At 41.9% G+C, this 23,713-nt stretch overlaps 1 protein-coding gene across 1 annotated transcript in view; it reads right to left on the bottom strand.

The window, feature by feature from the left end:
• Window positions 1–23,713, bottom strand: part of stx1a (syntaxin 1A (brain)) — a 68,290-nt gene that overhangs the window by 16,753 nt on the left and 27,824 nt on the right. Inside the window, exons 4-5 of the mRNA XM_069668451.1 lie at window positions 5,954–6,028; window positions 666–739 (exon numbers count right to left, since the gene is read on the bottom strand). Coding sequence (XP_069524552.1) covers window positions 666–739; window positions 5,954–6,028 — 149 coding nt within the window. The remainder of the gene's footprint in view (window positions 1–665; window positions 740–5,953; window positions 6,029–23,713) is intronic.

A 23,713-nucleotide genomic window follows, 5' to 3' on the forward strand; every position in this document is an offset into this window, starting at 1 on the left:
CAAGCAGCTTCTTGTGCCCGTCTTCTCCTCTCCATTGCTTCCAGTAGCAGTAAGCATACGTTGGTGTCACGCTGTTGCTTGCTTAACAGCAACACAACAGCAACTACTGCGCTTAACAGACAACAGATCTCCATCTTGGGCTGATATAAAACGCACCGAACCGAATGCATAATGTGCGCATGTCACACAGTCGTTCCGATTAAATGTCTCGGCGCATGTAAACACCAGATCGTAATGGATCACACCCCGTGTAAACAGACAAAAAAAGTGTGCATGTAAACCCAGCTAGTTGCTGTGTCCTCATTCCACACTGAATATAATTCTTAAAACGTTTTAAAGAGGTAGCGTGTTCAAAGTAAGAAAACCCAAAGCAGTTAAATGCAGACTTTAAATCTCTGAATGTGCTCTGGATGATTGTCATACAATCATCCGCACAGAGGAAAATAGAGGCACCAGTCATAGCTGCAAAAATAAAATATATTGCAAAGACGGCTTTAGAACGATTTTTGAGAAACAGAAATTACAGTTTTGTAAAACATTTAGCTTTTTCTTGTATGAGTTTAACGGTCAGTGGGATTCCACAACAGCAGTTTGATGGGTGTCTGAAAGTACACACGTTGTATGTATCATTTCCTGTTAGTGCACAATAGTAAAGTATGCTGTACCTGTGTCTTGCGTATCCTCAGGTCAGCTGACGATTTGTTCTGGCCTTCTTCGTGCTCAATGGTTTGCTGGATACCTGGGAAGATACACAGAAATATATTCAAGCAATGACAGGGTGAAATACCATCAAGACTCAAGCACCATTGGCATTTGCTCATTACACCACATGACAGAAAAGTGTTGTCTGAAACCGTAGTTTCTTTGCAATAGTGGCACCAGAAGTGTGGATCCGATGGTGGCACATTTGCACTCGACACAGGGTGAGGGAGTTCATGAAATCAAAGAAGCTTTTATTCATGGGAGCAGAAATGTGCTCGGAAAATTCATGGCAGTCTGCCAAACAGATTATGATATACAGCACTTTGTGTGCAAAGCTGACATTTTGACCTGAAGCTGCTGTAAGAAGACAGACCATCAGAAACACGAGGAGATCACGAAAATCTGAAGTTGTTTGCTTAGAAATCCAGATTTTGTTTGTGAGATATTTGGTGATGTGTGTGTTGACAGGAGAAGCTGATCGGGTTCAAAATACTCATTGATTATCCCCAGGAGATCATGAATAATAACATGTAATCTCTATTTACAGTTTCTACATAAAAATGTAGGTATGGACGTGGAGTTTTAGTACAGGAAGTGTTCTGGTTTCCATTTGCAGTACGCTTGTAATCCAAGTAATATTGATCAATCATGTATCAGCAGGCTGCGGCGTATGCAGGAAAACAGTCTGTGTGTTAAGCAAAAGCAGGCGGATAATGCGCCGTAATGACATCCTGGCTCTCATCAGCGTCATCTGACAATAATTTAGCTTCTTATTAATCTCTATAAACAGACATCTGCATGCTAACAGCTAACAATCTGTAAAATTCAACTTGAGATAAATTCCCTTGACGCTGTATCACGAAAGCCTTTCAGTGTTTAGATTTCCCGACTTCCTCAAACGCATCAGAAATGATCGATCCGACCTCCATACAACAAACGAGCATTTTAAAAGTAGTCTTCTTCTCCTCTTGAGGACAGACCTGACAAAGCTTCATTTTTACTTGTTACTAATCTGAATCATGATATTGAAATTTCAGCAAAGTTAAAACCTGTCAATTAAAGAAAATCACAATCAAAACAATTTCTTTTTCGGGTTCATACCGCTGAAGTTAGCCAGAGTGCAGCCTCTGTGTAACTCACTATTTACAGTAAAACTGAGACTCAACACAAACCAATGAACGGGCGCCCCTCAGGGGGGATTTAATGAACCATGAAATGATGCTGTTTATTTTGCTGACATATCTGTGGGGGCAAAATTCGCTTCACCTTTGACCTGAACACACAGTTGTTCTCAAGTTGCTAACTGGACTGTAAACAATGCTGCGCACAGAAAAGGAAGTCTTAGCTGGAAGTCGTGTATCACTAAACGCTGATTAAACCGGACACGCCCGACATGTTCGCTGCTGTTCCCAGAGGCTGTATCGTCTCAGATGATAGCTGATGTGTTCTGGGATTGCATTAAAATATAATGGGGGAGAAACAAATTCTAATTCAAACCTTTTGATCAAGTGGAAGTGATTTATATAATTATAGCCAGATGGGGTCATATTGCAGCATATTCTGCTAATATTTACTGACAGTGCCATACTGTTAGAGTTACAATATGTCTCTGCATGACACAAATCCAATCCAATCACAAGATAAATGATTCTCTCAGATGGAAAGACGACCAGTGGGAGTGTCATCGAGGCCTGACTCTTAAGAAATGTATCAAAGCATAATTTACATAGATTTTCTTCTTCTTCAGTGAATTATCTTTCCCTTCTCGCCCCTCGCAGTCATACCTCAGGAAGTCATTTTCGAGGAGCCGCCGCTGAGCATAATAAGGTAAATTAAAGGCTGTCAATGTGAGGCCATGCGAAGTACTCAATCAATTACTGAATTATACAGAGACATAGCTCGCTCATTTATTCTCCATTTTTCCGCCACTTCAGATGGGATGACTGGACCGGCTCCCGCAGGTTCAGGGACGTTTTGTAAGACGTCTACAAAACTGGTTCACTGACTGTGCAGCAGAAGATCAGTTTACGGGGCGTGTAAGGTCAGCGATTTCAAGGTGAAGAACATGTTCATTTGTGATAACTTCACTCAACATTAACATACGTTCATTAATCCATCCTGATTGACCCTACTTCACAGCACACGTTAAATCCCTTAGCAACAACTTGCCAATTGTTTGACTGTCACGACCAAACGCATCCCAGCGAAGCAACCAAAACTCCTCTAATGGGCCTTGAAATTGTTTCAGGAAATTTACAATGGTTTTAATTTAGTTTAATGTGTTTGTAATAGCCATCATTTAGAGATAATGAGGAGTGGGATTTGCATCATTATAGTGCTAAAACCTTTGTGGAAATCATTAAATCGAGTCTTTAAACTGGATTAGTGAGTGTTTTCATAGACTCGGCATGCTCTCGCCTACAGCACCTGAGTGTTTAAAACCTACTGAGCACATAGTCAGTTAAGAGGTTTGGTCTTTATCCTTTGAGTGACATTTTTTGTGACTAAAAACCCGCCCACAAATGGAGTGAAACTACGGAAGCCCTTAGTGGACACACATCCATACATTGTATTTACTACTTTATTTGTTTTCCCAGAATAACGAGTAATTTACGGTTGTTTTCTGGAAATCTGGACTTATTTTTCCCGTTATCTCTGGGATAACAAAGCTGGTTTGTAACCACCCCCTAAAATATCCCCTGTATTCGTGCCTATTTAACTATGAACAGAGCCATCAAGTGTAAAATAAACATTATGCTGGAATGAAGAAGACTAGTAGTAACTAATTGAGACCATAAACTACATATAAAACTGTTTACTGAGGTAATAAATTAACTCAGAAGAAGGGTCATGTCCTCTTAGTTAGACCTTGGACCAGGGCAGTCGCCCCCTGCTGGCCTTCAGAGAGAATGCAGGTTTGAGGACACCTCTGCGTAGGCTTCACTTTTGAAATCAAGAGGCTACCTCCACTTTGAGTTCAGAGGATTTGCTGAATTCAACTCCTCAATTCTAAGAAAAAATATAGAGATTTAACAAATAAAAAATGTTCTTGGATCTGGCTCGTTATCATGACTTGCACATTAGAAATGTTAATTTTATGAGCAAGTTTTTCTCCCTAGAAAGTTCAAAAGCTGCCAAAGCTATATTGCAGTCATTTATCTCTTATCTAGTACTGACCAATACACACACACACACACACACACACACACACACACACACACACACACACACATACACACACACACACACACAGTTATACTGTAGTACCAACTTATGTGAACAGCAGTGACACAGTTAAAAGCCTGTGATGCAGAGCCTGCTCTGCTTATAGCACTTGTGTGCATCAATGTGTACCAATGACTGTATATATAGATGGACGACACGTCTCCATCTGCTCTCATTGTACAAAATTTAAGCCAAAATAGACCCCATGACGGCCGCTGTCATCTTGCGCTGGTGACGTCCTTTGGAGCCAGAGTTGCGCAGTAGAGATTGGAGGGTGTAGCCGTAGCTACTTCCGCTAACCAAAACACACGCTTAACTTACCGGAAAAAAGCCAGGCAGATCCCTCACGTTGGGGAATTTAACTTAGCTTCTTTGTGTTGGTCTGAGGCAGACGTTCACAGATATGGAAACTTCAATGACTGTAGTGATTTGATCGAGCATCAAATAACAAAACTTGTCAGAAAAATGAACACTTGGACGTAAGTCAGCATGATAAGAACTAACTATAATGACAGAAACCATGTTTGAGAAACATTTATTTGGCGTGTATTTTGATTTTATAGTTTGACTCATGTCCCATCTGTTAACATGGAGGAGGCGGGCTTTATGACCTATACTGCAGCCAGACAGCAGGGGGCGATAGAGAGGTTTTGGCTTCACTTTTAGGGAGCTGTCATGTCGTCCATCTTTTTATACAGTCTATGAGGTGTACTGGTATATACTGTTGTATGTGCACATGAATCCAGGTGTGAATGATTGTATATCTGGAGCCTGTAAGCACGCAGGACAAGTGATAGTGGGCTTTTATCTTCTAGCTGTTGGGGCTTCACTTTCCTGAAAGATACAGTACATAGATATCTCATCTCAGCCCCCTAGTCTTCGACACCTGAGTGCAGCATGGAGTGCTCTTTCATACAGTAGAAATGTGTCGTGTTTTGGGCGTAGATGTGTTTTCATGCAACACGATCGCACGAGCGGCAAATGAAGATCTTCATGATTGCCAGAAAAAAAGATGAAAGAGGGCGATTGGGAGGCTGCCAGCAGGGGAAATTAAGAAAATGCAATTAATGAATATGAGAAAGTGCTAAAGATGAAGAGTAGGTAATGATGTGATGTGGGAACATTTACAGGAGTGTGTAAAAGGTGGGAGGTTGGACGATCAATCAGTGAATAAGAAGGTAATAGGCCTAACAAACACGCACGAACCAGAGAGATGAGCTCCAGGACCAGCATCACATCCATTAATCCTACACACTGTGTGCTACTGTAACATTAGTGTGAATAAAACCTGTGTGTGCTTATTTATAGGAATCACAGCCACCTCCTCTGTAGTGGCAAGCGACACTATTCACTCTGCCCACTGCAGAGCAGAACCAACATGTGTAGTTTGAGGTGTGTGTTAGCTGCCACGCGTGATACAGTTCACTGTCTCTTTACGTCTCACTCCTCTCCTCACAGAGCACCCGGGCTGTCACGCCGTATTAAGGACACACAGGTTATGGATATGGTCATAACGCTATGATAACAGGGCTGCAACTAATGATCATTTTCAACACTGATTATTAATCCAATAATCCTTTGATCCGTAAAATGTCAGAATACAGAGATAAAACGCTCGTCACCATTTCCTAATTCCCATTAAGACGTGTTAAAACTGATCAAAATGTTGAGTTTATTATGATGTAAGCAGCATATTCTCATGTTTGAGAGGCTGGAAGTTTAATTGTGAGCATTTTTGCTTGAAAAATTCAAGAAGCAATTAATCTTTGATGGAAATTGTCAGATTGATTGATTAGCCGACTAATAATTTCAGCTCGAACATACTTGAAAATCTGTTGAATAATTAACTGAATTAAACACACTCGTGCAACTTCTTCCACAAAGTTGTGTTTCTTGTTGTGTTTCTATATTTGCCACACATCTAACTATATAAACACAAAGAGGTAAGGCATTTGATTCATGACTGATATGGAAAATAATCATTAGTCACAGCTCTAGCAAACAGGATAATAAGTATTATACTCACTCTTTAATTTGGAGCGCACTTTGTTGGCCAACTTCTTGATGTCTGCCATCAGGTCCTCCAGCTCCACCTTAGTTTCTGAGGAGAGGAGAGAAAGAAGAAAAGCTGTGAGGAAAATTTGACACAAACCTGTGTACCATCCAAGACACAATCAATACAGACACACAAGAAGTGACTCTTTGGGTGTCACGATCATGGACTGTATAAAAAGATGGACGACATGACAGCTCCTTAAACGTGAAGCTGAAAAATCTCTATCGCCCCCTGCTGACTGGCTGCAGTATAGGTCATAAAGCCCGCCTCCTCCATGTTTACAGATGGGACATGAGTCACACAAGTTTTCATTTTTCTGACAAGTTTAGTTTTAATTACTTATTTGATGCTGTAAAAAGGATGATTGACAGCTCTGTCGACAAATCCGGCTCCTGCAGCCGATCAATTCCTGGATTAGAGTAGAGGAGCAGCGGCGAGAGGAAATGTCTCTAACACTAACACTACAGTCTACTGCGTCGATACCGCGCCTCCACCAGCCGATCCCTTCTGCACAGACTCTGGTTCAAACAGGCAACATGGCAGCGTCAACCGACAAGGGACAAACGCTTCATCGATCTCTTTCCACAGCAGCACATCCCCTCCCATGCTTTGTCTTTTGTCTCTTTAGAGTACCAGCATCCTTCACTTCTCTCTGCTGTCCAGTGTCCTCCTTCTATACAGCCCACACACTCAAACATACACAACATGCGATGTATAGAGAGGTAAAGTTTTAGCTCATGTGGGTAGATGGGTTTTGTACTTGTGGGTGTCAACAAGCACGATTTTCTATTTTGGTCACCAGACATAAAAGAAATAACAAAGCGTGGCAGAACAATCTGGGCTACAATGACAGCTTTCTAAATAGAATCTAAATCTACTGCTATTGGTTATTTTAAATGTATAAAATGAAAGGAATCAGGGAGGAACACTGAAGTTTATTATTAAAGACAGGATATTCTTGCAAAACAGTTTTCATGTGTCATTGAACTTGTCTGAGGACAAATGTATTTCAGTCAGGAACACTCTCATCAGAGATTTAACCATTTATTACCAAATGGAAATACATTTATGCCTGGCGCTGATGGCTCTGCTCTTAAGTTGCTCCCTGGGTTCGCTGAGCAGCATGCTACGGCTTTCCAGGGAGCGCAATGCAAAACCCCCCTGGGTATACAGAGTGGCAAAAGCCTTCAGATTAGAAAGGAGGAGGCTGGAGCCAAAGCATTGCCAACAGCAGCAGCAGCAGCAGCAGCAGCAGCAGCAGTGTTTGCAGAATTAAGCCGCTTTCTCTCTGGTTAAAAAACCTGCTAACACCCGCTAACACCCAGCTTTTTTGCTTAATGGGAAAGGTTATAATCGCTATCAGACCCGGGTCAAATGACTCTGCAGTAGATCCGGTTAACTATCGCCTCGGCTCCGATTGCTATTGATGGGTTAGAAAACCCGTGTCGACACGCTAATCTCCGCCAGATCTCCGGCGCAATGCTATGCTCCTTCGGTATCTTCTGCGACTCCTTGTCATCTCAGCTACAAATTCTGACCGTCTCCGTCTGAGCAGCGGTCGAACATCGTTCCAAATTTGTCAGTGCCGAGTTTGATAAACAGACTGAATGAGTAACAGATACAAGAAAGGCCTAACCACCTAACCAAACTTCACTGTTTACTAACCCTGTCTCCGGCGCGTTTGTGACGTCAGACGGTGACGCAGCAGAAAAGAGACCGACAGGAGTATACTCTACTGGCAAAAGGGAAAAAAGACAATCGCATCTATAAGCCGGTCTTCCCGGGTCTGAAAAACACGTGTCAACGCGCTAATTTCAGCGGTAAAAGGGTATTAGTGTAGCGGAGATGAGTGAGAAGGAAGTTGCATTTGAATGGACCGCCTTGTTGTGAGAAGCGGCTGTGATTGGTGTGTTACTGATTAGCAATGACGAGTCAATCAGCTGACTTCCATGTTCTGCATGAACTAATGTGAAGCTTCATTTATAGTTGTTTAGAGAGGCAGCGCTTAAAACCAGTGCAAAAGTCCTGTCGTCACAACATAGCATATTGTGAAAGTATGTATGGCCCACTTTTGCATAGACTTTTTATGTTTATGAAATAAAAATAGCTTTAGAAATACTTCTTGGTCTGAAAAGTTAAGACTCATGTCAATAAAGGTTTGTTTTAAATTACAAATTGGGCCGCAGCATTCCTATGTTTGCTGTGTGAAGTAGGCATAGGATATATCGGATTGTTGTTTTCAAGAAGCTCCAGTAAAAGTTAAACGCAGACCCTCCAATCTAAATATCAAAAAGCTGGGAGGAGGGGGTGTCAGACTCTGTATAACAATCTCACAAGGACGTTATTTGAAACATAATTGCCCCTTCATTGACTTTAAATGCGATGCATTTGATTTAATTAGAGTTTATCTGCTGTGCTTCCTTCAGCATCAGGGTGTTGTTACGTGAAAAACACAAGTGGATAACTTATAAAACCTCAAATGAAGCCTGGTGCAGCAGCAGCTCCATTCAAGGGCTCTGTTTTTACGCCTTTTATCTCCGACCTTTGTGCACGTATGAACACAGTTCTTCTCATCAGTGCGATCTTCAAATGCAGCAGCACTGAGGGATGGCTGCAGCGACTGACACATCATGGTGCCTGATGACAAACTGAAAAACCGTCTCTTCCTTTGAATCCTGTCTCCTTCCTGCTGCTCATTACAGCTGCAGCCAAGGTGAGGCTGCACTGAAACACAAGGCATCACATTAATGGAGTCTTGTCTCAAGCATCAATACAAGATGAGATTATTATCATTTCAAAGAGAACGACTTTAAGAGAGCGTACGGTGGAAGCCATTCACAACAGAGGAAAGAGATTGAAACTAACTCTCTTTGGTGATGTAGATGCACTTACATGTTTCCCCCTATAAGCTGTTTCACCATTTTATCACAGCTCATCCATACTTTATACAAATAACATACAAGCAAACACCACAAACCTGCCTTATTAATTAACTTATTTACAATCGCTTCACTTAAACTAAAATTAATATTTTTACCAAGGACAGGCTGAACAACACGTTTTCAGATTGGCAGGTTTGAGACGTCACAAACCTAAGGAGCCAATCCTGTTAATCGACGGGGTGACTCTATGCATATCATTATGCGCAACTTATGGCAACCACTTCGGCGATGCGTGAGCCAGCTGTAACCACCGTTACTACTACTTATTACAACATTTCAAGCTAGCTACGTTTCAACAAGTTGCCACTAAACGATGGCAGAGACGTGTTTTGTTGTCGCGACGGAGGGGGCGGTTGTAAATGTGCATAGTGGGCGGGGACTATGCAGATTGGGGAATTTTTAATGAGGGACCAGGAGGAGATGCCTTGGGAGGTAATTAAACATACTTTGCAGAAAAAACATATCAGACACAATTTCTCATTTCAAGCAGAGCATTTTATATGTCTTAAACCATGACTGGAGCTGGAACTGGAACATTTCCACTGATGGTGAAGTAAGACAAGGTGAACAGGACCGCAGGAATCACTGTCAGAGTCTGAAACTTTCTTTTCCATTCAGCGTCTTTAAACACCACCGCTGTATCCCGTACTGTGTTCCATTCAATGTTTACTTCATTTGCTTTCTTCAGTTTTAAAGATCACTCTGTCGTAGCCTACAGTCTTTAAATCTTTATTGCTTTCTCTCCGCTGTTTTCATCTCTTTTCTTTTTCCCCCTCTGTAAACAGGCAACTTCAAATTTACTGGACTTCTTTCAGCAGATTGATATGATTGCAGTTAGTCCTCTGGATTGTGTGAATCAAGCCCCATCCCTAGCAACGGTCTGTTCTTCATAGCAACGGTCTGTTATTGAGAAATACAGACCAGTATTTAACAAAGCTGTGTAATAATGGTTTATAACACACTATAATGTTGCTGTAAGCACAGATAAGAACATTTTTAGTGTTTATTAAGGCGCAGGAAAGGCCAAAGTTTTTGACAAATAGCTTCACAAACACATCTGCTTAGAATGTTTCAAACACTTTATTAGATTTTAGGGATTAAAGTAAAGCATCTGGGTATAGAAAGGAGCAAAAAGGAGGAAAAAGGCAAACATATAATGGCTTTCACACATTTTCTCACACACACATCCTCCCCTGGAGCATTAATTGCCATTTTTAGCACATTGCAAAGAAGTGTTAAAGTCATTTATCATGTTAATGCCATAAGAGAACCAAATCCCCATCAGTTAACAAGCCCCAGGAAGCCAGCAGACATTTAAAAAAAATGTCTTCACAAGTTGCTCAAGTCAAACTGTTCAATCACAGCGAAGCAAAGCGCCTGCAGAACTTCCTTAATAATGAGTTTGTTTCTGCATGTGGCCTGTTTCTGTAAAGCTGCGTAAATCACAGAGCTGAATAAGAGATGAGGGGGCAGCGTTACTGAACTGAAACCTTAGCAAACATCTGCATCCAATTACACACACAGCCTCTGAGGATAATTTGATTACACAGTATGAGGACGACTTAAATCGTGGGTAGATTTTCAATTAGTAAATATAATATTTGCTCATATTATCTTTTAGGAAAGGAGCCTAAAATGATGATGATGAGGTAATCGTATCTTCTCACAGATGCACGTTTACATTATTTGCAGCGGTTTGAGATATTACACTACGACGATTACACAGTCTGCAGCCGAAGCGGAAGATCCTTTTAAATAATAAGGAATCATTTTATTCACACTGAATAATACATGTCATATGAATCCTAATGAGCAGCTTATACCAAACTCTAGCCGGGATAAATCCTCTGACCAGTTTGCATTAAACGTGCAACAGCCCTCTGGAGATAGAGAACCTGTTGCATACTGATCTGCAAAATCCTACAAGCGTTTAATCTGCTTAACAGGTGTATTTCCATATCAGCCGACATCAGCCCGTCGTACACGCAGCTCAGCGGCACAAAGGGCTGGACAGAGAGTGCTGAATGATAACTCCAAAGTTGTGCACACAGAAGAAATGACACAATTTTGGCTGCAAAAGATAGTTTTATTAGAATGTTTGATTGCTGGAGAATCATCCTTTGTAATTTTCTGATAGCAGTAGATGGTAGAAATGAAATGAGGTGAGAGAAAGGAGAGATGATACGCAGTAACCTGGGAAATTGCAACTACATGCTCAGCATCTTAAATCCCTCGGCCTCTAAGATGCTCAGGCAGGTGTTTGTGTGAAGACACCCTGTGGAGTTTTTGACCACTAGAAGCTGAAGGGAGCAATGCTTTTTTTTGAGTTAGTCCCTAACTGGTTTACCATGTGCACATTTATGCCAGCAACCATGCAGGTCACATTTCTGCGGATTGCTTAACACCATTTTGTTTGTAAAATTCCCGAACCAAACCCCCGCAGAAATTATGCCCGACATCACTCTCACTCATCTCCCCCCATCGTGTCTCAATCCCCCGTCAAAGTCCAGGTTAGCCTCACTGTAAATATCCTGGTTACTGTAATGTTAATGCTACTCCCTGTCGTCAAACCCCACCATAATTTCCCACTGAGTCCCCCCGCCTCTGCCCCGAGCCTGACAACTCCGAACTCCAGGCGGTCTGAAGCTCCAGTGCCAGTTAGAGGAGTGAACACCAACGCACCCCTGTGCTCAGAGCCCGACACCAGGCGTGGGCTGAAAGTACAGCTAGCTGCATGGCTGACTTGGATCCGTAGTGAAGGGAAGCAACACTTAACACGTTACACTGAGCGTCCCTACAAGCGTCATTGCATGTGTTTTGAATTAGCATTGTTTCTGTATTGCCCTTGTTGGCCCCCATAGACAATGCACCGACAAAGGCAGAGCAGAAAACGTCAAGCTTGCAAACATTGACGCAAAACATTAAAATATTTAACAAAAATTTGCTTTGGAAATATATTATGATTGGTGAGTAATTACTAATGACTTCCATCTATCCATTATCTACCCCGCTTATACTGTTCAGGGTCGCGAGGGGGCTGGAGCCTATCCCAGTTGTCATTGGGCGAGAGGCGGGGTACGCCCTGGACTGACTGCCAGTCGATCACAGGGCGGACACATTAGCTGTGTCTAAATTCAGGGGCTGCATCCTTCAAAGGACACGGTCTACGGACGAATTAAACGTTCTGGTCTATGGAATATTTCCTGTTTGCGTCACCAGCTGTTTCCATCTTTAACCTCGCATCACCAAACACGACCTCTGTAGCCTAGCTAGCTAGCGGGCTAACTACTTATCATAACTAACATTGCGTAACTTAACCTGGACTGGATGTTTGAATTGGAAAATCTTTATTGTAAGGGCAATTTGGTTTGTAAAAGTAGCACACACGCAATCCACCGCATAAAAGACATAATACAAGAACAGGAGACATAAATACATATAATATAATAACTCTCCTTGATGTCACCATGATAGACACAAAGCCAACAGTCCTTGGTTTACTGTAAGTGCAATGGCAACAGTGCCTGCTGCTTGTTTAAAAACCCAACCGCTGATGGAACAAACGACCTGGTTGGCTTTGGCCCTCCGAGAGTAAGTGAGCCTCCTCCCTGTTGGCAGAAGTCTGAACTCTGCATGAAGAGTTGTTGTATTTGTATTGCTAGCTATTTGATTGAGTTAAAACCAAAAACTTTTACATTCAAAAGTTCTCCTCGGCCCGCTTGAGAGTCCGCATCTCTTTGAAGTGGCGTGCAATGAATCTCTAGATACATTGGGCCACGAAGGATGCACCCGATGGATCCTTCGTGGCCCGGGGAAAGGAGGACGCAGCTGAAGGAGCCTTTGAAATGGGACAGCCTTCCATGCGCCGCTGTGACGCAATCGGCCTACGAAGGATGCCGCCCCTACGGCCAATTTTTGTCACCTCTTAACCTAACATACAAACTCCAAACAGCCAACAATATATTATATAAAAAAACAATATAAGTTATAAGATGACAAGTTTCACGTTATTACAAGATCAATTGTATTTTGCGATAACAAGAAAGTTTCTTGTGATTTATTGTGTCATAATATCGTGAAAATATGTAGAAAAACATCTTCCTCCATACAAATGTGCAGCAAGAAAGAGGAATGAGATCCTATTATAAAAAGATAAGAGGATCACTGAGGTTATGCAGAGAAGCCACTCTAATCAGACAACAACTGCAGAAATGTATAATAATCAAATAAAATATGTGAAACATGCGGTATCAAATTCCAAAGAGACAACTAAATATGAAAAATGAGTGCATTTTAAACAAACACTCTCAACATTACCATATCCTCGGCACACATTTGAATAAAACTGTGTCTTCTGTCAATATTTTGATGCTGATGGCAAAATGTTTGCAGCATTCAGCGAGTCTGTCAGGGTCAGAGACTGATGTGAGGAGGTGGGCTGACGACCTCAGGGCGAAATAAATACAACAATGTGTTTGTGTGTGCAGCGCGAGATTGCTTTATCAGATGCAGATGACAGATTACCGTTTCGTACACTGTAATCAGTTACTTCCGAACACTATTTTATACTTTGTGTCAGCTTGTGCTCATGTTTGGAGAACATGAGAAACACACAGAGGTGTAACGTTATGAAGAAGTGCCTCTTCTTAGCAACCTCTGGTAACCTGCTCCATGAGGTCAGCAGCACCGGCATCACTGAGATAATGACTGGAGCTCAGATTTAGGCCTACATGGAGTGCTGTGCATGTTAGGGAATTAGATTAGATTTCCCCTCTTCATGGACACCAAACAGTGGAGGAAAAAATGCTCCATCAAGTGTCCAGTCAGCCTCGTTATTGGCCGCCTGAAAAGAGGGAGAGAGCCGACACTGATGAGTAAGTGAGGGGGAAGCAAATTAGAGGGCAAAACTGAGGAGTCAATTGAGCTGTGGCTTCACACCCCGTCCCCTCTCTCCCAAACGCTCTCACACAGAATCTTCAGGTCACGCTTGTTGCCATCATTAAGACTGTGTTGCTATGGTGATGCGCAGAGTCGGTCCTCTCTCGCCGGCTTCACATTGTTTCAAAGTGGCGGAGGGAGAGCGAGAGAGCAAGAGAGGCATGAAGTAATGGAGGAAATGTGGAAGCTAGGAGAAGGGAAGAGAGGACTAAATAAATGCTATGGTGCCCAGAAAATAAGTTAGCATTTCGTAATGAAACAATATATTTCAGACTCGATTTAAAAAGGTTTTTGTATCCAGTAGGAAACAATTGATGATTGTTCCTTATTTAAGTTAGGGATAGTTATTATCGTGAAAACATATTTAAAACTGTCAAAATGGCTTAAAACATAATGCAATCTGCGTCATGAATCCTTATGAGAAGGACAGAGTAACAACAGAGGTGTCCTTTAAATGCCACAAAAGCCCTTTAAAAGGACTCAGTATTAGAGCACTGCTAGCCTGCATGCAGATTCAGACACCAGAGCACCTGGATGACTTGTAATATGACTATTCCATTCGGCAGAACACTGGGAGCAAGCTTCAATTTTGGCATGTTTGGCCGTACTAAATTAATCCAGAAAAATCATGCACAGATAAAAAGCTCACCAAAAAAGGCACAATCTACAACTCAGCCTTTTGAAATTTTTTCGGAAGCTGACCATTTAAAGCTCATGGTTACAGCTGTGAGAGACCCCATACCTGTTCCTATAGTGTGTGGAGAGCAACGATACGACCAAAACAGTGCAAACGAGATCAAACGCGACTTTAGAGTAAACAAACATGGCGGACAATGGGCAGGAAGAATTGCTATTTCAGTCAGCTTGCTTCCCAATTGGCTATCGTTTCATTCCACGAGTGCATGCTCAGCTGACCTCGGGTGTTCCCCCCACACAACAGAATAACGGATCGTAAATATTGAACATGTATAAAGAGGGTGTATTATGCTGTTTCCCATTTTAAGACATATATATAATGTTACAATGTTGGATGTCCAGACTAAATGTGGGTGAAGTTTTTTCTACACGCTGCACTTTGTGACGTCACAAAGTGCAGCCTCAGCAGGCTTCGGAGAGCTGGCCAATCAGAAGAAAGTGGGCTTGTAGGGGCGGGGTTTCTTAAAGGGACAGAGCTGACAGAGCACCATTGTGACAAAAATTCATTTTTTTTTAACTGTAAATTATGCTAAGCTACTCCACAGATATCACAGAGTTAAGTATGAAGATTGAAATTAGCATACTACCCCCCCTTTAATATTTACAATTTGAAATTGGTGTGGCTACAATGTTCTTCCGAGCAGAATGGCGGAAGTTAAAACACTTTTAGCATACCTCACACCGCAAGAAAATCTGGCAAGATAAAAAAAACGGTGCTTACTCTTGTCGGGCCAAAAATCAGCTTGATTATCTTGTAGTGTGTACCCCGCTTTACATGGATAGATTTTGCGCGGAAAAATACAATGACCCCCTTTACATACACATAAATGAACGTAAAATGTTTGTTAAAAATCCTACAATGAGGAGGAAGTTTTTGAGGTGGAAGGGGTAGCGGCATTGAGCATGTCAAAATGAAGCGTCATAAGTAATATATTAGAGTTTGTCACTGTTACTCATGGTGTTTTTAAGACATCTTGTGGCTTGAAATAAATATGTATATTTACAAAGAAAAATTCCTTACCTGTAGAGAGTGCAATAGCAATACTAATGTCTGTTTGCAGCATCGCATATGACATCATTTTGACAGCCTTTGCAAACGCATCAGATCTAATTTCACTTGCACTTAACTGGCAGCCTTCATGTCTCCTGATAAGGATGGTTCCTACATCACTCATAAGCAATCTGAGGAGGAGAGCATATTACACAGATCTAATAAGAGATGAACACCCAGGAAGTCCAGACCAATCTTTACCTACATTAAGTTTAAATCCTAAAGCAGCAGTCATATAAGAGCACCAGCCTCTGTCTGTCTCCCAATGTGTGTGAGTCTGATGTACCACTACGCCAAGTGTGTCTTCCTCTCTGACTCAGGGTCAATTGCTGCCACTCCAATCTCTAAGTCGCAGCCATTTATCTTTTTCCCAATCTCACGGTCTCTCTCCGTCTCCCTCTGCGCTCTCTGTAAATACATAACCGCTCCTCCGAGTGTTTGCTCCACTTATTGATCGTCCAGAGTCCAGCAGGCGGATGTTTCGGAGAGACAGAATGTGAGCTCATCCCTCAAACATTAGTGATATTTGCCTTACTGCAGGACTACAGTATGAAGTCAGGTAATGACAAACTGGCAGCACAGATAAAGATTGACTACGACTGACGAGTTAACCTCCATTCTAAACAGATTTGCTGCAGTCAATGACGAGTATTTATAAGCGCTGTTATGAACTTTTATGACGTAACCTCTGTAGTAAAACATGTCAAGAGACAGGCAAATATATAAAAAGATAAGTAAACAAACATAAAACAACATATAAAGTAATCTGCGGCCTGTAAAACACAGTATATGATGTCATTATAGGCAAGAGCAGATAGGAGTGCGGAACTGTATTAAATCATATCTAACAACTTCTTCTCTCTGACAGCCTCTCTTTCTCCTGCACCATCTTCGCAGACAGTATAACAGTGATCTTGTGAGCTAACACAGCGCTGTTACTGTCACTTCGAAACCTCCTCCTGCCTCACAACACTTGACATTTCAATCACAGCACCGACACTGCTCGCTTCTCGCTGAAGGCCGGTCCGGGAGTCTAGAGGACAGAGGGCATTTAAACTGCCGTGCGTCAATGAGTTATCTTACTCGCATTGACCTCCATCGTTTGCATAAGTGTGTGTCATTAGCCTTGGCCCTGATTGTCCATTTTGTATTACCCTCACTTTAAGAGGGATTGTATTCTACAGCAAAAAGGAACATCTTCAATGGCTATAACACTTTATCTGCTCTGACATTATGAGGGAGATCTAAAAGGAAGATGAAACAGAGCGAGACAAAGGAGAGCAAAAAACAAAAAGATGGTTGAGTAAGAACAAATTAAATACAAAAAGCTGGGGGACTTATGCAACACTTCCAAATTTCTGGTTGCTTTTGCAAAAAGTACTCAGGAAGGAGCACACTCAGCCAAAAACTAGACACTAGAAATAGTAACACTCACAGGCTGCAATTAAAGCAAGCATCTCCGGAGCTGTGAGTTTTACGAATCAGCAGAAACATGGTCTGTAAAAAAGTGGAAGCTGAGATGTCACAGGGAGCAAAAACTAAGTGGTTGGAAAAACAGGCTGAGAAATGTTGTGAAAAAAGTCTCAGTGTTACGAGGCAGATTCTCTGTGCCTAATTAAGCAAGAACGTCTTGCAGTGCAGCAAAATCCACACTTCGGATTTTGTTGCACTTCTGAAAGTGTAGTTTTAAAACTCATCGTTTGTCCTCATTATATTTTTTAAGTTTCCTCTCAGCTTAGACTCATTTTCTGGCAGGAAGCAGTTGGAGTTTGCCTTTACAGCCAGAAGTGCTGAATGAAAACACATCTAAACTCTCTACTGCTCTCTCTACTGGTTTTCTGTTAGCTTAGCATTGATTTTCACATCCCCTTAGTAGTATAAACAGCACCACCAGGTCTTACTCCAGGCTGCTTGTCTCAGTTGGTTTTAATGCGCAAACCAGGAAGCACTTTAAGTGCAACTGGGATCAATTTCTCATGATCCCAGTGCACAGTGGTTTCCTCTCACAGACACATAGTTGGGGCTAATTGGAAATGCTAAAATAGCCCCAAGGTGTTTTTGTAATCTACGCTGTGATCAAAGTGTGTCAGGATGTTGGGATGGATTGTCGTGTTTAATGTTGTGATCTTAGTTTTATTTGTGTCATGTGGTGGAGATTCACTGTATATTCTAAAAGTTAGCTTGAACCATTTTTCTGTTTCACTTAAGCTAACAAATGGTACTCAAAAGAACAAATGCTATTTGTGTGCCGTTATTTAGCTTCTTTATGTTATTTTGTGTGTTTTTTTCATACTTTACACTTAGCTTTACGCAGATAAAAATAACTTCAGAGGTCAGCTTCCTGTTATGGTCTTATGCTAAGAAGAATCTGTCCAATGTTAGCTAACAAATTCAACTTACTTTAAGGCAAAATAAAAAGCACAAAAACACATAATACTGTAGCTGCACACATCCAAAACTAATATACCTGACAAAAAAATAAACAAAATATCTCTCAGGACAAGTCAAACCTTGCATATATTGATTGATCAATTTGACCAGAAACTACTGCAGCTAAACAAGCTTCACTAACTTTTGCTGGAAATCAGCGTTTTTATTTTCAGGGATCCAACTATCAATAACCTGAGCTTAACTAAGAGACAACAACGAGGCATGCTGCTCTCAGGAGTAAAGATCAGCGCTGTTGCAGCATTCGATGGGATGGGAGGCTAACATGCTAATTGACCTGCAGCTAGCTTAGCGGCTGCTCGACTTGCAGGCTTCTCTAGCCTTGTTCCAGCTATTTCTGTTTCTTTCCGGGACTTGTATTAGATAATGAACAATCAACCCTCGAGTTGACTGGTCCGTAACAGTTCATTAATAGTGGTCCACATTCATCTCTCACGTCAAATACATCAGGAAGTCAGGTAGACATTTTCAACAGAAGATAAAGAGGGGCATGAGAGATATAAAAAGAGGAGGATAGATTGTGACCTCATCCAAACGTAAGAAGTGTCAATTTCTTTTGAACTGTCTTTAGCTCTGAAATTATAATATTATTAATGTTGATCAAACAGGATATTTTTAAGGTTTTAATCACATCAGCCTCATGCTCTCTGGGGTAATTAAGCTGAGGGCAAAGGACAATGCAGGAGAAGCAACGACTTCTGACCTCATGAAATCTATCAGGTATCGCTTCATCGATCAAGATAACAAGAAGCAGCGCTGCACAGGGCAAATGAACAATACCGGAAAACAAAACTAATAATGCAATTATTTAATGGACTGTGTTCAATCATGCTTCTAAATGTAAAATGCATTTGTGTCTTCCCTTCCTGCATTAGAGGAATGCGCTCATGAGGAAACACAGGTTCAATACCCATTATGACCATGATGCTGTTACCTAATCCATCATCATTATATAGCGCACACCGCCCACACAAACAAACACGTCCTTTACGTGAACCAACCACGGACACACCTCGCTTTGTGTATTGCTATGCCCTGGTGGACATTTGTTATGCTAAGGGAGGCGGGTCAACTGTGATGTGTCATTATGTGTAATGCAGGGGCGAAAGTTATATTAGACATAGGCTGCATGTGTGTCTGTATGTGTGTGTAGTAATGTGGGCAGGAGTTAAACCCGTAGAGATCATCTGGAAGCGTCTCAGTCAGCGAGCATGAAAGCTCCCCAGGCAGAGGGGGAGGAAGAGTAGGAGGATAGGGGTGAGGAGGGGGTCAGGGGCGTGAAAACGGCCAGGTGGGTGTCGGCTGGGGAGATGTGATGCTATTATGAAGCTGATAAAGCGTGACAGAAACAGAAGGTTTACAGTCATAATGCTACGCCGAGTTGGAAAAGACCTTTGCTACTACTCCTTCAGTATCAGGTTCGGGGTTTTAATACAAAGGAAGAAGACCCAATAGAAGATTGAAAGACGAATTCAATAAACAAAAAGCCTGTTTGAGAGTCCGAGGGGAGTGGGTGAAAAATAAACATTCTAAAAAGGTTAAAAAGGCCGGAAAACACGGGAAAAACACAAGTGAAACACTGGTTCAGGGTTCATGGTTTGACGATAAACAACGTGGCACAGAAACAGGGGAAGACTAATGCTGCGTTCCAGACAAATGGGAACTCGAGTTTTTCCAGCCTCCGACTAGAAAAATTGCTCTGGAACACCATTCAGAGTCGGAGTTCCTACTTGTGAACTTGGGGGAGATTCACCTACCCCGACTTCACAGAGAATGAGATTTCTGACGTCACACAACAATGGCCGCACCCATGGAGAGGGAAATCGTTAATGATTGACAAACTATTAACTGAAAAGCAACGTTATATATATTTTATACATGAAAATTTTTAAAGAAATGTTGCCTATGTGATAACGTGGCTGGTTACTTTAAATAATCTCTGAAAGCTATCTTTCTGGAAAATGTTAAAAATTCAAATAAACAAGTTAAATTGGCTAAAGACTTCAGAAACATCAGTTTGTCACGGTTGGCCATGTTTTGGCCATTTATGTTTGGCGTCTTGCACCTGGAACGCTCTGAGTTCGGAAGTCGGAAATTTCTACCGGGAAGTTCTCGAGTTCGCAGTTGTCTGGAACGGAGAATAAATACACTGAGGTGAGGCTAACCAGACAAAGGTGGGACTAATGGGGCACAGCACGTTTAGTCTGAACATCCAACATTGTAACATTATATATATGTCTTAAAATGTGAGGGGGATTGAGGAGAGGAGTATTTAGATGAGAAACTACTGTGAGGAAAATACTTGTGCCTGAAGAGAAAGAGGAGGAGAGTCAGTCTGAAGAATTCCAGACTTAATGCAACTGGCTGAAAAACAAAAACAAACAAGAGTATGAGGAGGAAGAAATATGCTTTTCATAAAAATGATGAAAGACCACGCTGGCCTTTTATATGAGCAACATTTTCAATAAAACAATGAATCACTGAGTCGTTTTTAAAGTGCATTCGATTTCAGAATAAAATGTCATTGTGCAATTTGTTTTAATGACACACTCTGGTGTTAGCCGAGGCACTGAAATGTCAGACTGTTTCCACAGCATTAACAGACACACATGTGCAAACAACACACCGCAGAGTTCTCATCTTAAACACACACCAACACTATGTTTAACACATTATATCAGCAGATTCAGTGTTATGAGACCTTAAATGGCTGTTATCAGTTGTAAAGCAAAGATGAGTCGGGCCTTATGCTACCGAAGCCCCTAGTCTGCTAAGTAGTGCATTATCATCTATTTTTACACAGCTGTGTTAAATGCTTGATTCTGATTGGTTAATTACAGCATTCCAAAGGGTCTGCTTTCTCAATAGCTGACCGCTGCTATGAAGAACAGACCGTTGCTAGGGATTCGGCTGTAATCACACAATCCACAAGACTAATCATATAGAAGTCCGGTAAAATTGAGGCTGAAAAAGGCTAGAGTTAACCGTTGCTATGGACACACCGCTGACTGTGAGTGTAAGGGACTATTTTTAAACAGAAATATAATCATTTTTAAATGAAAAAATTATTTCCAAATCAATATTAGTTGTCAAATAATTGATTTCGTAAGTAGGTAACCGTGTAATAAGCAGGATGATTTATAGTGAGAAGGTCGTTATCGCAGAATGAAACCCCGACAAGGTGAGCAGAACTGCCACGTGAAGCAGAGGGGCTTTGTCTCACCCTGAAGGGGTCCTTCTTACTTGTTAAGGTGGAACTGCCTGTATTAACATTAAGGCAGCACGCCTAATGGCTGTATTATTTTGAAGGATGCAATGCAGCATGCCTAGAAATGCTAGACAAATCAAATGACAATCAAGCAAGGCCACAATTTCTTCCTTATCTCACCCAAATCATTTTAGTTGCTTAAAGACATAAATAGTGCTTCGGTTTTTCAGATATTGTCGGGACAAGTCTGACAGACATCGACACTAAAGCTCTTGCAGAAACGCTCAGTATGAGCATTGTAATGTGCCTTTTTTAAATATCCTGTCTCACAATTTAGAGAGCCAAATTTCCCGTGGATAACAGTTGTTGTTTACTTGTTACTTGTTTTGTTGTTCATTACGTTTCCACAAAAAAAAGTGTTACAGACTGGCTGTGCATGTGATGAAGAAGAAGGAGTTGCACAAAATGCACGTACCAGTAACACGATATGTTGCTCAGGAAACAGAGGAGCTGCCTCGATGAAGGTATTCAGATAATTCTAGTCCCCGTCGGATTCCACAACGCAGCGGGGAGACAGCAAAGAACACACTGACCTCCGTGTCATGAACGACCCTGACATTTACATCAGCTTCTGAATGATGTGCATTTATCAGTTGGACACACACACACACACACACACACACACACACACACACACACACACACACAGACACACTGAGCATTGATTTCAGTGGAGGAATTCATATTTTTAATGCAGCACCTTCCTTCATTGCTGCCCTGCTCTGTGGGCCATCTGCACACCCGGCTAGTTAAAGGGCTCATTTGATGTGTGCTGCTGCAAGCAGATCGATGCTTTTTCAGGTAGGTGGACGGTAAAATATCAGGGAGGTGTTACGAGTGCGCGTAACATCCCCCTTGCAAGAGCAGGGGTCCAGATCAATGCTCTGACAAATATGAGAGAGAGGTGTGAGAGAAGAGAGACAGGGGAGCAGAAACAGAGAAATATGGCGGGTGCTGTTAAAAGCAGACAGAGAGTTAAAAGCAGGAGGGGGGAGGAAAAAATTACCTATGAGATCATTACTGTTCGAATTGGACAACTCATCTTCAATGACTTCCTTTAAAAGACTGGCTTTCTGTTTGTCTGACTAACTGCTCTCTTTTCCTCATTTCCTCTAAAGAAGTGGAGACATTCTTCCTTTTCTTCAATGAGATCTGCCACTGTTAAGAGGCTCTTTGCTGGTGTGCTTTAAACGGCATATAAAATCGTGCTGCTTTATTCTCTTTCTTCCATCCATTAAAAGCTACCCTGACTCATTACTGAGTCACTGCAGTATTAAGCATTGAAGCTATCATTAGAGCGTGTGTGTGAAAAAGGTCAGTCTTGGCCTGAACAATGTGACCGCCTCTGTTTGAGCGAATAAATCATAAAGACATCTTAATTGGAACGCCAACACTTGAGTCAAATCGCGGAAGATTTTTGTTCAAGTTGATTCAGCGATGCTTGTGGACACTGGTTGTTATGCTAGGAAGCTTATGACACAAAATGACACCTGTAAGGTAGCTTTGAGCAGCTATCAGAAATGCTACATTTTGATGTTTTGCATTTTGTACAATCACAATAATTCCAAATCAACATTTAGATATTCTACATACTTTTTAAACTAATCAACCATAACATTATGATCACCTGCCTAATATTGTGTAGGTCCCTCTTTTTGCCACCATAACAGCCCTGACCCGTCGAGGCATGGACTCCACTAGACCTCTGAAGGTGTGCTGAGGTTTCTGGCACCAAGACATTAGCAGCAGATCCTTTGAGTCCTGTAAGTTGCGAGGTGGGGCCTCCATGGTTGCACTTGTTCATCCAGCACATCCCACTGATGCTCGATTGGATTGAGATCTGGGGAATTTGGAGGCCAAGTCAACACCTTGAAATCGTTGTTGTGTTCCTCAAACCATTCCTGAACCACTGTTGCAGTGTGGCAGGGGCGTGTTATTCTGCTGAAAGAGGCCACTACTATTAGGGAATACAGTTTCCATGAAGGGGTGGACTTGGTCTGCAACAATGTTTAGGTTTCCCTGCAGAACGTTACCCAAAGCATCACAGTGCCTTTTTCCCATAGTGCATCCTGGTGCCATGTCTCCCCCCAAGTAAGTGACGCACACGCACCATCCACATGATGTAAAAGGAAACGTGATTCATCAGACCAGGCCACTTTCTTCCACTGCTCCGTGGTCCAGTTCTGATGCTCACGTGCCCATTGGAAGCACTTTCTGCAGTGGACATGGGTCAGCATGGGCACCCTGACCGGTCTGCTGCTATGCAGCCCCATACGCAAAAAAACTGTGATGCTCTGTGTGTTCTGACACCTTTCTATCAGAACCAGCATCAACTTTTTCAGCTCTTGAGCTTCAGTAGATCTTCTGTTGGATTGGACCACACGAGC

This window comes from Semicossyphus pulcher, unplaced genomic scaffold, assembly GCF_022749685.1.
Source record: "Semicossyphus pulcher isolate SPU_LCO1_2020_fin unplaced genomic scaffold, fSemPul1.0.p SCAF_19, whole genome shotgun sequence".
In the NCBI taxonomy this organism is placed as follows: domain Eukaryota; kingdom Metazoa; phylum Chordata; class Actinopteri; order Labriformes; family Labridae; genus Semicossyphus; species Semicossyphus pulcher.